General features: G+C 53.3%; 1 protein-coding gene and 1 pseudogene across 1 annotated transcript in view; one reads left to right on the top strand and one right to left on the bottom strand.

The window, feature by feature from the left end:
• PC (pyruvate carboxylase) overlaps window positions 1–15,213 on the bottom strand; it is a 70,756-nt gene that overhangs the window by 18,973 nt on the left and 36,570 nt on the right. The window contains exons 2-7 of the mRNA XM_016208343.2: window positions 2,619–2,754; window positions 2,288–2,472; window positions 1,893–2,058; window positions 1,620–1,765; window positions 1,390–1,507; window positions 863–1,014 (exon numbers count right to left, since the gene is read on the bottom strand). Of these exons, the coding sequence (XP_016063829.2) occupies window positions 863–1,014; window positions 1,390–1,507; window positions 1,620–1,765; window positions 1,893–2,058; window positions 2,288–2,472; window positions 2,619–2,754 (903 nt within the window). The remainder of the gene's footprint in view (window positions 1–862; window positions 1,015–1,389; window positions 1,508–1,619; window positions 1,766–1,892; window positions 2,059–2,287; window positions 2,473–2,618; window positions 2,755–15,213) is intronic.
• On the top strand, window positions 1,237–1,384 carry LOC148092112 (U2 spliceosomal RNA; annotated as a pseudogene).

Here is a 15,213-nt window from a genome sequence, read left to right on the forward strand (position 1 = left end):
CATTGCAGCTAAAGTCCCACTGCAGACTGTCAACCCTGGCTTATGGTGGGGGAGGTGACTGAACCACCTGCTGTCCTCCCTCTGGGCCTGGCTGCCGGAGGCCTGAGGGAGCATAGCTCTGAAGGAGAGCAGGGCTAGGGCCCTCCCGGGGCTGGGAGGGCAGATCTGAAAAGATGCTCTCGCCTGGGGCTCTGGGGAGGCACGGCAGATCTGGGGACAGGATGACTGGACTCTGAGACGGGGTAGGGTCAGGAGGGCTCAGAAAGACAGAGCAGGGCCACTGCTAGAGGTCTAGCATGGCAGGTGCTCTCCCAAGCCAGGCCTGGGGCAGGCCACTGCTGGAGAGCCATCTCCTGTCCATGCCCAGCAGAGCAAAGACTGGCAGAGGCAGACCTTAGGAGTAAAGGGTTGCAATAAATGTGATGCAGGGGACCAGTAAGAATGAGTGAGAAAGAAACGCCTCGATAATGTTTCTAAATCCTGACAGAATCCACTGAACCTCATTCCTTTTGTTCCAGGGGTTAGTTGGTGCCACACAGAAGCTCAACCTGTGCAAAGGGTGCTGAGGGCGTGGCCAGCAGTCTCTTTCCCTCGTCTTCTGTTTTTCCTGGCTCCAGGCTTGGCCTCTGGGTATGGCCCTCTGCTATCCCAAAGACTCGTAAGCCCTCTGTCCTCCAAAAGAGGCCCTCTCCCTCGCAGAGCTGGTCACCCTGGGCCTCTCTGCTCCCTAGCAGACTGTCCACCTCTGGACCCAGTAACCACTAGCCATGAGGCCTATGCCAGCAGGAGCTCGGAGCAAGCCTGCAGGAACAGGCTCCTTGTCTCTATGTGGGAAACTGTCCCCAAGAGCCTTGCTCTTCACCTGCTTAGCAAGTTTGACAGAGTCGCTGGTGAGCCGGGCCCGAAGCTGAGGGTCCAGGTGAGCAGCAGGGGCAATCTCAACCACTTTCTGGTGCCGCCGCTGGATGGAGCAGTCTCGCTCGTACAGGTGCAGAATGTTCCCGTACTGGTCCCCTGGGGTGAAGGTAAACTGGGCTCAGCTTCTCCTGGACTCTAAATACCTCCTACAGGCCAGACAATCCCCCATATCCACTGTGGCCGTCAGTGCCTGATCCAGTGCTGGGGCAGCCAGGAGAGAACCGCTGCCCCTGCCCGGCCCCCATAGCTGCCTGCATGGGGAGCTCTCCCCAGCCTTCCAGAGGGAGAGCTTCTGCACGGTCCCAAAGGCCGACTGCAATCACTTCTCAGCCTTTCGGCTAAGATCGTGTGTAGTATCTGTCCTTATCAGTTTAACATCTGATACATACTCTATCCAAAGGCCACGTGCAGCAAGGAAGGTCAGGCCTGCAGGCTCCTGCCTGGCACTGTGGCAGGGACACCCCCACTCACCCAGGATCTGCACCTCGATGTGGCGTGGCTTCTCGATGAACTTCTCCACAAAAAGTGCCCCGTTACCAAAGGCGGCCAGGGCCTCCGAATAGGCCCGGGTGTAGTTTTCCTCCAGTTCCTGGGGGCAGGTGGAGGCTAAGCAGACACTGGGCCCCTCTGCAGGGCCCCAACCCACTCCCAGACCCCGCAGAGGGCTCTGGGATGGCCTCCCAGCCCTCACTCCTGCTCACCTCATAGCTGTGCACCACCCTCATGCCACGGCCCCCGCCCCCATATGCGGCCTTGAAGATGATGGGGAAGCCATAGGTGTTGGAGAACTCATGGGCCTCATGCAGGGAAGTGATAGGGGCATCTGTGCCGGGGACCACGGGGACACCTGTTGAGAGAGAGGCATGTGGGGCCTTTGCCACAGGCTGGAATTCCAGCCAAAGCCAGCCAGCCCCCTCCCCGGAGGGCCCCTCTTGAGGAGCTGCATGGCCCCGTGGTTTGCCTGTCATACTCACCTGCGGCAATGGCAATGGCCCGGGCCTCTACTTTATCTCCCATCTTTCGGACCACCTCTGGGCTTGGCCCAATGAACCGAACCCCGGCATCCTGGCAGGCTTGGGCAAAGTCTGCACGCTCCGACAGGAACCCATAGCCAGGGTGCACTGCGTCCACACCGTTTTCCTGGGGGCAGGGGAGGCAGAAGTGGCATGGCCCTCAAATTCCTTCACACAGTCCCCGACCAAACCCTGTGGCTCTCGTGCCTCCCTCACCTCACTTACTCCATTCATTCAGCCAGCCAGCCAGCCAAAGAAACTTAACTGCTGGCTGGTATGGGGATCGAGTATGACATGGGGAAGACACAGGACCCAGCCTTCGCCCTTAAAAGGCCCCCCGGCCTGGCCTGGCTCACCTTGGCCACCTTGATGATGTCTGGGATGTGCAGATAGGCCTGCACTGGGGGGAGGCCACGGCCAATGAGGTAGGCTTCATCTGCTTTCTGCCGGTGCATCTGGCCCGTGTCCTGCTCCGAGTACACAGCCACGGTGCGGATGCCCAGCTCTGTGCAGGCCCGGAACACGCGGATGGCGATCTCACCTGGGGGGCGGGGAGGGGAGCAACGAGAAGAGGAGTTAGGTTCCTGGGTCCTGAGAGAGGCAGACATGGCAGGGAGCTGGGTGGAGGAAGAAAGCCAAGGCTGGTGCTGGACGCAGGGCTCCTCTCCCTGGCCCCAGGGAGCTCACCTCTGTTGGCCACCATGACTTTCTTGATGGGTTTGTACTCCAGGCGCCGGACATTGGGGGAGGCAGCGGGAGCAGTGGAGGTTCGGCGGATGCCCAGGAGCTTCAGGCTCCCACACATGGATCGGAACTTCAGCATCTAGGGAGGGAAGTCAGAGCCAGGTAAGAGCAGCCTCAGCATGGAAGGTCCCCAGGTAGTGAAGGTCCCACAATAGCCCCTCAGCAGCCCCAGGTGAAAGTCAGCACCATCACCCTCCTCATTCCATGGGGAAACAGTGGCTGTAGGGAGGGGAGCAAATTCAAACCCAGTGGAGCCCCAGCTTAGGCTAACACTCTAATACTCACTGTAGTATTTACAACACTCCAAGCTCTTAAAGCGGTTTCAGGGCGAGCCTGAGGCCCTGAGTGACCAAGGGGTGTGTGCGTGTTGCCAGTGTCCCCTTTAATTCTCTCTGCTGGCTGTAGCAGCCCAGATTGGAGAACCTCCCCACCACACTGACCCCTGTGGTCCCTCCCTCAGGACTCCATCTGGCTGGACAATGAGGGAAACACTGGGCCAGGGAACCCACATCAATGGGCTCCCTCAAGGAGCAAAGCCTCCTCTCAGTTAAAATGCAGATTTCTTTAAACAGCAGTGGAAACCTTCCTTTCCATGGAGGGCTTCTGAACACATTGGTAACGAAAATCAACTGAGGGCATGTGAAACAGGCCACTCAAAAAGAGACAAATACCACATGACCCACTCATATGAGGCCCCCAGAGTCAAATCCATAGAGAGAGACAGAGATAGACGGATGCTGGTGAGAGGGACTGGGGAGGGGGTGGGAAGTTAGGGTTTCATGGGACAAAGTTTATGTTGGGGATGATGACACAGCTCCGGAGATGATGGTGGTGATGGTGGCACAACAGTGTGGACGTTATCTAATGCCACCGAACTGCACACTTACAGATGGTTAATATGGCAAATTCTTTTATAGATATTTTACCACAATAAAAATGATTTTTAAAAAACCAACTAAGGGCAACTTACATCCCAGAATGTAGAACATCTTCAGAGGGCAACCACACCGTTTTATAAGTAAAGAAAATAAGGCCCAGACGAGTTAAAAAAGACGTGTTCAGTCACCCAGCTGTCCACCCAGCCTAGCATTCACCCTTTATCTAGCCAACCATGTGATTTACTTCTCAGTAAAGTTTAAAATGCTTGACTCTACCATTTGTTCTAAGTAGGGAACATAAAAATATATTCAATAAATAAAACAGATACTGCAAAATCCCCAGTGTCTTATTATGGCCAATAAGGTGGAGAAGAGGAAATAAAGACCAAATAGAAAAGAGAAGAAAAGAAATAAGGAAATAAATGGAAAAAAGAAGAGGGAAGCCATCAGACCAGGGAGACAGGACAGGTACTGAGCGTCAGCTCTCCGCCAGGCTCAGTCCCAGGCCCAGTGAAGGCCTTGCCTCTCCTAGCAGGTACCAAGAAAAGGTCCTTTCAGATCAGGATTAGTGCCTCAAAGGTAAAACAGGTAATGTTTTGTGAATTACCTGGTGGGAAGCTGGGGGAATGCCTAGGGGTGAGATGAGGCTGAAGGTGCCCACAGGGCCTCTGCTCTGCTCTCAGCCTCTCTCCAGCCTCCCCCTCATTTTCCTCCAAGCACCATGGGGTGGAGGAAGGGGCGTGACCAGCTGCACTTTGGAAAGCTCTCCTGCTTAGAGCAGCGAGGGCTAAAGGAGGGTGTGTGCTCCAGGCTGTGCAGAGGCTGAGGCAGTGCCTCTGAGCTGGGTGGGAACAATGGGGGATGGGGAAAATTGGGGAAGCTGAGGGAAAGGGAGAAATGTAGGTTGGGTGGGTAGGAATGATCTTCCCTGTAACAGAAGGGACTAGAGAACCAGGCCCCACCGGGAGTGGGATGGAGCCCCCAGGAGAGGTCAGAGCAGGCAGGAAACCTGGATGTGGCTGGCACATGGACAAGTTTGAAGCCATGGGCCTAGAGTAGATCAGCCAGGAGAGAACAGACTAGAGAGGTAGGCAGGCACCCCAGGCCACCAATGCTGAGTCTGCATGAGAGGGATGAACCAACGAAAGAGATGGAGGGGCTGCCCCAGAGGAAGAAGGAAAGCCAGGAAGCACCATGTCCACTGAGGCGAAGACTGCACAGGGTACTGCTCAAGACAAGATGAGCCCGGCCGGGCATTGGTCAGCAGTTGAGTGTTGACCTAGGATCCAGGAGATCGCAGTTTGATTCCCAGTCAGGGCACATGACCGGGTTGTGGACTCCATCCCCAGTCAGGGGCGTGCAGGAGGCAGCCAATCAATGATGAGTCTCTTATCACTGATGTTTCAACTCTCTCTCCCCCTCTCCCTTCCTCTCTCTGAAATCAATAAAGATATATTAAAAAAAAAAAAAAAAAAAGACGAGCCCTAGACTGGGAGGCTGTATCCTGGGTCAAACCCAGCTGCACGAACATAAGGCCATTCTTGCTGGGCCCTGGCCCATCTTCTAAAATGAGGGATACCGTCCTTACTTATTCATTGCAAAGTGGGCAGACCTGGCAGACACCACACGACCCAGTGATTGAGGTTAACATCTCCTGCATGAAATGGGCATCTCGTGCCTCCTGGTAGGTGGCTAGGGAGGACCTGCAGGCTGTCTCTGTCAGACCACAGCCGAATCTAATAAGGACACATGAGAGAAACCCAACTAAGGGACACTCCACAAAATAAACATGTCAAAGGTCATGAGAGACAAGGATGAAAGAACTTCCAGGTTCAATGAGACTAAAGAGACACAACACGAAAAACAACGTGGAAACGCATGTGTGATCCTGGGTTGGACCTTGGACACCTGACACAGTTTAAATAAAGTCTGTGTCAATGTTCATTTCCTGGTCACTGTGCTGTGGTTATGTTAGAGAACATCCTCATTTTCAGAAAAAATACTTAAGCGTTTAGAGGTTTAGGAGCATCCTGTCCACAAATTATATTCAAATGGCTCAGGGGAAAATAGAAGAATGAAACAAATGTGGTAAATATTAGTACTGGGGGGATTTGGGGAAGGGCTGGAAGAGATTTCTTTGTACTGCTTTTGCAACTTTTCTGTAAGTCTCAAATTATTTCAAAATAAGCAGTGGAAAAAGCCATACTCCTCGCAGACCCTCATGGAGGAGATGACTGTGGGGAGCAGTACCTGCTCACAGTAGGTGCCAAAGTATCTGCTAGGTACTCAGACTGGAAACATTGACCTTCACCCCCTACTTAAAGCCCAATGAACTGCAGATGTTACCCTGTTATCTCCTCTCACAGAGCAACTAGCAGTTGGACTAGTCCGGGGCTCTGCTCCAGATAACCTGCCCACTGGGAAGGAAATTCTCTTCTGGCCAAGCAGCTGAGGGCAGGCAGGCCCTGGCAGTCAATGGCACACACACCAGAGAGCAGGTGTGGGGTGCAAATCTCGCCCTCATCCTGGGCACCAAGTGCCAGGCTGCAGGCGGGATCTGTGGGGACAGGGCAGAGAACAAAGAGCCCAAACTACCACACAGGGCAAAGCCAAGAGGAGGTAAAGGGCTCCTTCAGGACAACAGAGCAACAGAACAGTAACTATAAGTGGCTCATATACCGTTAACAGGTTTACCTCATCAGAAATCATCACAGTCCAAAGAGAACGGTGAGGTGCCACTTTTGCCCATTAAATTAGCAACAGGGCTGGAAACAATCAAATTCAGTGCCCCGAAGCCCTATGAGAGACAGACCCAGAAGGCGCTGAATACCAGGGCAGCTCCCTGGAAAGCCTCTACAAAACCTATCAAGAACCTACAAAATATTTATATCCCTTGGCTGGGTTATTACCATTCTAGAAACCAACCCAAGGAAATATGCTAAAATGGGACCCCAGGTCCCCTGCCAAGGGAGAAAGCAGGCTTGGACTTGTGACCAGAGCGGTCCAGGCACTAGAGTTAGAGAAAGGGAAAGGTCAAGGCCCTTGCGCTGAAGTCAGGCAGTGGGGAAAGTAGAGCAGAGGACAGCCCAGTCTGAGGCTGGAGTCAGCAGGCCTGGGTTGGCCCCCAGCTCTGTGAGATCCGGGGCCCTGAGGCCTCATCTCATCTGTAAAATCAGGTACCACCCCCCCCAACCTTCACAGATAAGCCCTAGTGCTCTCTCTATCCTCCCACCAGCCTTTCCTCCCAGAGGAGCACAGCGGGCAAGAGGGAACCCCCACCCCAAAACAGACACCCACACCCACACTCAGGCCCACACCCATGCCACTGCTCTCACTCCTGCCCACCCTAGCACTGGCCAGAGCCAGAGCTGGGGAATTAGTGGGCCTCTGGGGACCAAGGGCCAGCACAAATGGTTCCTATGCACAGGGACAGCAGATCACACTCCCTGGAGACCCACACCTGACTTGGGCACCAGGAGTCAGGGCTGTGCCCTCCCCAGAGCACTCACCCCTGCACCAGCCAGGAGCCCAGAGCTGCTTTTGCCAAGGGAGTCTGTAGGCAGCAGCCACTGCGCCTGAAGTCACTGGACCCAGAATACAAAGTTCTCGGACACCAGGTCGCTGGAGGCCTGGGCAGCAGCCAAGGCTGAAATCAGGGGAAGGGGTGGCCACAGTGGAGCAACTTCCGGCCTCCTGCTGTTCTGGGGCCCAGAAGGACAGGCAGGGAGGTTGGGTCAAGCAGGCAGCAGGTGGTCCCAGACAGAACACCAGGGAAGGAAAGGGACAGGAGACTTCTTGAGGTTAAAGGCACAGAAACATCAGCCAGTAGGCACAGCGGGGTCTGGAGAGGCTGGTCACGAGGGGCTCTTGTGGCTGACAGAGGGCATAGGTCGCACTGCTGTTCAGAGCCAGACAGCCCTGCAACTCAGTTCACAGCTTAGTTACACACAATCACTCCTGCCAGACTAGGCTTGGGACCCGAGACACAAAGATGAATAAAAATTCGGCCTCATTCCCAGATCATCTCCACCTTTCTCACAACTTGGTCAACCCAGCACCTGGCCTTCCCTCCCAGACCTGAAACAAGAGGGTTCAGCTGCCTGGCACTACCTTAGGCCTTTCCAGAATCAACTTCAGCTGGGAGAAAGCCTGCAGGACAGATGTGGGACAGTTTGGCTAAGAATCTTCCTTAAAAACTCTGATGGCCTCTGTTACCAAACTGGGCACCTAGGAAAACCCCCAAGCTCTGCTGCATTGGTGGACCCTCTCTGGGGGAGCTGCGGCCCTGGAATAAGGGCTCTGCACTCTCGAGTGGAGGGATCCTGCAGGAGAGGCTGCCAGGTGCAGCAAGCCTCTGCTTACCCCACCCAGGGACACCACGCTGACTTGCTCGGTGATGGTGATGCACATGAGCAAGTCTGCTTTTCTAAACTCAGAGACGGGGCAACAATGAGTGAGAGGAAAGCAACCAGAAGCACCCAGAGATTCCCACCCCAGTTTCCTCTGACAGAGCCGACAGTCCCAGAGAGGCCTGTCTGCTATTTTTGCAAACGCCAGCTGACAGATCTCTTTCCTGAGCCTCAGGCTATGCGTGAGAGACAGGGATAAGACAGCTCTGACTCTCACTGGGGCGTGTCAACAACACCTTGCTGGCAGAATAAGGCACAGTGAAGCCATGAGTGTCCGGAACACCTGTCCCCGCCTCTCAGCATGACTCCACAGTGTCTCCTGGTCTCTCAGCTTCAATTTCCTCCTCCTACCCTGGGTCACTCAGCTCAGTGTACTCCTTCCAGAGGGAGTGATAACAGCCCAGTCAAGAAGATGCCTATAACGCCCTGTGGAGTGAGGCGGAGGCAAGGTCTGGACATCATCTGCCCAGGTCTTGATGACCTGCCCGTGTTACTCCTACAACATCCAACACTCACAAGCTTCACCCACATGCCAGGCAGGTGTTGGCAGGTGACCAGGCTACAGCGGACATGCTACAAGTACTAAGGTAACCCTCAAACCTGCTATCACACCCTTTTACAGATAAGGGACCAGGCGCAATGGGATTAAGTGACAACCAAGGTCACCCAGCAGGGCCCAATTTGAACCTGATTTGTATGCCCCTCTCTGGAGCAGGAGCTCTGACCCACCAGGGCACACGGAGTCATCACCCAACTCAAGGAATAAATTGTGGCTTTCATCAGAAGCACAGTGTGACAGGCACTTGGAAACCAAAAACCAAAAACTCCACTCCTATTAAAAACTGTGTCACTGGCCTGGACTCCAGCAGGGCCACCAGCAGCAAGCACTCTGTCCTTCTCCACAAAGAGCAGGCTAACAGGGCCACCCACCGTGTGGCCCTGAGAAGCTAGAGCAGTTTCAATTTGTCCAATCATCGACATGGCACTAGAAATCCCACTGCTTCAGACCTAAACTACCTCCCAGGCTGCCCCTTGTAACCGTTGTCAGGCCATTATCATCCAAGATTTGGTCCAGATAATATGGCCACTGTACTCTCGGCCAGAGCAGCCTTGCTGGGGTCAGGGTAGGGCAACTACCTGAATGGCCCTGGACTGTTCCTTTGAGGGTTTGTACTGCTTCACCCTAAACATCTCTGTTCTTCACGTAGCATCTCCTGCAGTCTCAGTGGGCAGCTGTGGGCAGGAGGCGCAGAGGAAGGGAAAGCCAGGGCCCTGTTCCAGGGGAGGCTGGCCAGAGGGTCCATTCTGGAAGCCCATAGTCTGGACCAAGTCCCTCAACACATACACCTCAGAGGCGTGTTGGAGAGCAGCCAGAGGGGGTGAGAAGGGAGAATGGGTCAGAAACAGGCCCCAGGAATCTCCAGGTTAATGAATGAGGCTCCTATACATGTACTTCCTACTATGCCCAGCAACACAGGCACCCACCAGGCTCTGTTCCTGGCCCCCAGCTGGCCTTAGTAGCTGCCAGCAAAAGCAGGTCAGAACCAGAAAGAAAGATTTCCTGGCAGAGGACTTCATGCTGTGGCAGAAGTGCCTCTGCCGGATGGGGCTGCCCTACCTCTCCCTCTAGAGTCCCTTCCCCCCAGGCACCTCTGTGCTGTCCTAACAGTGTCCCACAGGGGCCCCCAGAGCTGGCCAGCCAACAGAAAAGGCCGCGTGACTTTCAGAGCTCCGACCATGGATATCTAAGTGCCCAGAGAGGACAGATTAAGGCTGAGTTCTCTGGGCGGGGGAGCTGAAGTAGGGACACAGAAACAATGAAGGTGGCAGATGAAGAAGGAAGACCGAACAAGAATGCCAGCGATAGGTAAAGACACGAAGCAGAAACAGCACGTGGGCCTGCGACAGCACAGCTCCTACCCCAAGCCAGTGGCCCCTACCCTGAGAGGACTGCAGTGGTTCAGAACTGTGCCACCGTTGGCTCCACATCACCCGTGGCAACCCTGCACTTAAGGCGGCAAGCAGAGAGGGTGGAACAGTGACAACTGGGACAATTAGCACTGCGTGGGCCATAGGGGTCTGTAGACCGGGGGTGGAAGAGGCTGGAGGAAGAGGCAAGTGAAGGGTAATCAGAGTCCGCAGGGGAATGACGGGGAAGTAGAGGGACAAAGAGAGGATGGGCTGGCATAACAGTGGCTGCTCTGTCCCAGCCTCATTCGAGGGCAGGAAGACTTTCGGGGAGAACACTGCCCCCTGGTGCAAAAGGAGCGCTACTGCAGACCTGCAGAAGCCTGAACCAGATGCCTGACCCACAGTGGGAAGGCCACTTGCCTTAATTTCTCCACATCCTTTCACACACACTCAGGAGGGCCTTCCTGGATACCCCCACCTCCCCAGCTGGCTCAGATATCCTCCCTGGGAGATCCATTTGCCTTCAGCACAGCTCTGTCATTGTCCTTGCCACAACCCACTGTCCTCTTGCTTATGAGGGTTCTCCTTGAGGTCAGGTCTGTATCCTGAGGAAGGAGCACTTAATGTTAAAATCCATCTCAACGGGACACTGTGAGGACCTTGGGGACCAGACCATCTATTTTCCCCCAATGTCTTCTTAGCACTCGACACTGAATTAAATGTCTGGGGAATGAACGGATAAAATCGGGCAGGGGAGCACAGGGTGATAAAAATGTCCCCTTCTCCCATCTGCTCATCCTGCTGCAGGCTGGGGGGCAGGAGCTTCAGTGCAGGGTGGAGCTATAAAGGATGGTGATCAGTGCCCCCTCTGGGCCAGGGAACGCCGGGTGGTTGGCAGCAAACACAAGCACATGCCAGCGCTGATGGCAGGTGGATGCCAGTGGACTCAGCAGGAAGGTGGCTGAGGGGTGTGTGTGGGGGGGGGGTGGCAGACACCTAGCCTCCAGGACGGGAGCTCGCAGGCTCAGCAAGAAGCACGGACTGCACCCATCAGGGGAAGAGATCTGCAGTTCAGAGGGAGCGCCCTGGCAGTTCCAAGGAAGCTGGATTCGAGGAGGAAAGACCAGAGATGGAAGATAAACAAGGAAGATGTTCTAATGTAAGAGACAATGAGAAGCGAGTGAAGAACACACCAGAGGTGGTATCACCAGCACCTGTTAGACAAGGGGGTAGAGACCACAGGTAAGGCTGACTGCTGGCTCCTGTTGTAAGGGAGGGGGTGAAGCCAAGTTAAAGAACGGAAGTGGGTGTAGATAAGAGACCTGCGAGCCCAGCTTTGACCTGGATAAGCTTGAGTTACCTGCAGGCTCTCTACCTGGGAAAGGCAACCAGGCAGCTGGAGTGTGAGTCTGAAGTTGAGGAAAAGCTCAGAGCAAGGGAGGGAGACTGGGAGTCGCCTACAGTCTGCCCAGGAGAGGAGGGCAGGAGGGGCAGATGAGACAGTGAAAAACACCCACCAACCTGGATGAGGAGAGGGACAGCCAGGGACCGGCCAAGGCTGTGGGAATGTCACCATGAGAGCCAGGGTTCCGTGGAATGATCAGTATTTACGACAGCAGAGCTCTGATAAGGAACAAAAAAGCAGCTGCTGACATATTTAAAAAAAAAAAAAAAAGCAACTGCTGATTCACAGTAGAGGGCTCGCTAGTGGCTTTAGCAGTGGCTCAGAGGGGGCAGAAATGAAGCCTGCAGGCAGCAGTGAGAGGTGAGGAAGTATGTACTGCAAACTCCCCAAGTCTGGACAAGGACTTTCAGATGTTTAGGTAAGCACAGGAGAAAGACGGATGAGCTATAAAGGTACCATGATTAAGGGACTCTCTCTGAAATCCCATTAAAACATCAGTAAGAGAATTTTTTTAAAAAAGAGCACAAAGCCGCCCTGGCTGTTTTGGCTCAGTGGTCGAAGCATCAGCCAGAGGACTAAAGGGTCCTGGGTTCAATTACAAGGGTACATACCTCAGTTGCAGGCTCGATCCTCAGCCCCCGGTTGGGGAACATGTGAGAGGCAACCAATCAATGTGTCTATCTTAGATCGATGTTTCTTCCCCCCGCCCCCGTCACTCTTAAAAGCAATGGGAAAAATATCCTCAGTGAGGATTAAAAATAAATAAATAGATAAATCGCACAAACACAGGCACCTGGCTGGCTCAGTCAGTAGAGGAGCATGAGACTCTTAAAGAGCAGAAACCCACAGGGACAAAGAATGGGAAAGCCGAAGGCAGATGAGAGAAGTCAATAAATTGGACAATGGACAGCAGGTGGACCAGTGGCAAAGAAAAGGGATGGAGAACACACAGGCAAATTCAAGCTGCAGGTTCCTGGGAAGCGCAGAACTTGGTGGGTCGGGTGCCTCAGAGATGGGGCTACAAACAGAAGGCTGGTGACAGTCTAAGGGAGAATTCCAGACCCGTCCACCTCCCACAAGTGGACAGGGGACACTCCCGCCCCTAGCAGAATGACAGGAACAAAAACACCCATGGCCCCTATAAAGTCCTCTGTAGTCACTCGCTGAATCCTCCCAACATAAGGTTCACCTGTGCTCCCAGGTCTACATCTGTGGAAACTGAGACTCAGGCAGGACAGAAGTAGTCAGGTGCCCAAGGGTGTGTTGCGAACTGTCAGAACCGGTGAGCCTGGCAACCAGAGCCCTACTCCTGAATGACAGGCGCTGGTGACTTACAGAAGACAAGAGGCTGGGTCCCTGGAGAGGCTCCACCCAGCCATGCAGCCCAGCCCAGGCAGAGGCACAAGACAGAACACAGGGAGCTGTGAAAGGTCTGCAGACAGACGGGAGACTGCAGACCCCTGAGTTTCCACAGAGTGGACTCCCGGCAGCATATGGAGGACATCTGTAGGAAACTACTGACACTTAGTTGGTGCCCAGAGAAGGAGGCTGCCTGCAGGCTCCTTTCCCAAGGGTGAGGACACTGTGCCCAGGCTTTCCAATCAGCTTTGGTGTCACAGTCTTCAATATGAACAGAGCCCAATCACCCGCTATTTGGGGAAATCGTGAAAAAATTCACCAAAACAGCTTAGGAATTAAAATAAGGGAACTCTGAGGAGAAAAGTAATATAGAGAGCAGATACTTAGAAAAAATACTAGAATTAATCTCCCCAGAGAAGAGAAGCTATTGCAGTGAGAGGTGGCAGCTATTTTAAAAAGGCAACGAGAAAGAGCTCTAGGAAATTAAAAATAGAGTTGCAGACATTTTAAAACATCATAAATAGAAGAATTAGAAGACAGTTGCAGAGATCACCCAGAAAGCATAACAAAAAGACTGACATACAGCAAACGGGGGGAAAGGTAAGGGAATAAGAGACTGTGCGTACAGAGAGCCCAGTGCCAGCTCCCGGGAGTCCCCAAGGGAAAACGGGAGAATTATCCAGAATGCTTCCTGGAGCTGAAGGACATGCCCTTCAGGTTGTGTGGCCTCTCTGAGATTCCAGCACGACACCCAAAGTCCCATCTGGAAATGGATCAAGTGGGGTCCCACTAGCCTACTGCATTCATTTCCTGGGGCTGCCATAACCACAGATTTCCCTGGTTCCCCACCTGAGCCCCAGAGCCAGCTGGGTGTTCAGTGTCCTCTTCCCACTGGCTTCTCAGTGGGTCCTGGTTAGCGGATGTTGTTTCAGGGCTAAACCTCAAGCTCTTTGAGGGCAGATGTAGTTCATCTCTGAACCTGCTCCAGGAGCACTGGAAGAAAACTTTCACTTCTGCCTTCTCTACGCCCAGGCACCTTCTTTTTATTTATTGATTTTTTTAGAGGCGGGGGGGGGGGAGGAGAACGACACACCAATTTGTTGCTCCATGTATTTATGCATTCATTGGTTGACTCTTGTATGTACCCTGACTGGGGACAGAACCCACAACCTTGGTGGATTGGGTCTTCCAACTGTGTTCTCTTTTAAGATTCTTTTAACTGTTCTGGTTCCCTTGCATTTCCATATAAATTTTAGAATCATCTTGTCAATTTCTGCACATAAAGGCACCTGGGATTGTGATAGGGACTGCATTGAATCTGTAGATCAATTTGGGAGGTACTGCCATTCAAACAGTAATAAGTCTGCTGATCCATGAACATGGAGATTCTGTGATAGGCAGTTAGACAGACATGAGCAGAGCAAGGACCATGGGCCAGGTACAGAAGGTCATCAGGGTAGAAAGCCCTGGATGCATAGCAACAGACAATTGTAGGGTGGGACTTCACCCCCAGGGTAGCCTTTCTTCCCCAACAGGTGACCATCTGATGTTTAATCCCTAGAGAGAACATTTAGGCCTCAGTTGTATTCTACCTCCAGGCCCAGAAAAGCAGTAAAACCAGCCACAGCTAACTTTAAAACCAGCTGCATTGAATGATTACCCTCCCAACCCCCCCAACCCCCCACCCCCGAGCCAACCAATCAACAAATCAATCAGTGCAGACCACAACCCTGAAAGGACTCACCTGGAAATCTGCTGAATATTATGAGATCTTTCCCAGGGACGTCTCCTAAGATAAAACCATTAGGACTGGGGACCCAGGGCTCTGGCTCTCCAGGAGCATGCCCTCGCCCTTCCCTTGCCTTCCCCCCCCCCCCCAAGGGCATTAACGATTAGCTTCCTCAGTCCCAAGCTCCTAGGATCCTCCCATTGCCTCTGTAACTTGTTTCCTAAGCCCATTCCTTCTAGAAATTACTTCTTCCACCTCTGTAATTTTACCAAATAAATGTTCTCTTGCAGTCTGAGTCTTAGCTCTGAATTCTTTCCTAGCCAGAACCGAAGTTCCAAAGTTTGCTGAACCCAGGTCTGGTCAGACACCTGGTGCCACTCTTGTAGGCTACACATAATGGTGCCATGACTCGGGTTGTAACTCGGATTGTTTCATCACTGGTAAACCAGTTGTCCTTGCCACCTTGGCTTGAAGGTCATGACTGTGTTCTCTTTCCTTCCTGCATCTTTTCCTACAGCCAAGGGGTGTGTGTGTGTGTGTCTCTCTCTCTCTCTCTCTCTCTCTCTGCAGATTGCGGGCATGAGTCGTGCATTTAAAAGCCATTAGGGCACTTGCTGCTAGTGGACTCTGGTGACAGGGTGAGTCCGTCGTGGACCAGGGAAGTTTGCACTAGGCACCCCGCCGACTACAAGACAACGTCCACGCGCCCAGGGACACTGTAAAATCACACAGTCCTTCCCCAGGGTTTCAGGTCAGGTTACTAGTTCTAATGGAGAGAGATCCTCGCCTTGTAGCTGGAAGGGTGTTCTTTTCTTCCCTTTCCCTTCCTTCCTCTGTGACTGGAGCT

The sequence above is a fragment of the Miniopterus natalensis genome, chromosome 11 (assembly GCF_054644295.1).
Source record: "Miniopterus natalensis isolate mMinNat1 chromosome 11, mMinNat1.hap1, whole genome shotgun sequence".
In the NCBI taxonomy this organism is placed as follows: Eukaryota; Metazoa; Chordata; class Mammalia; order Chiroptera; family Miniopteridae; genus Miniopterus; species Miniopterus natalensis.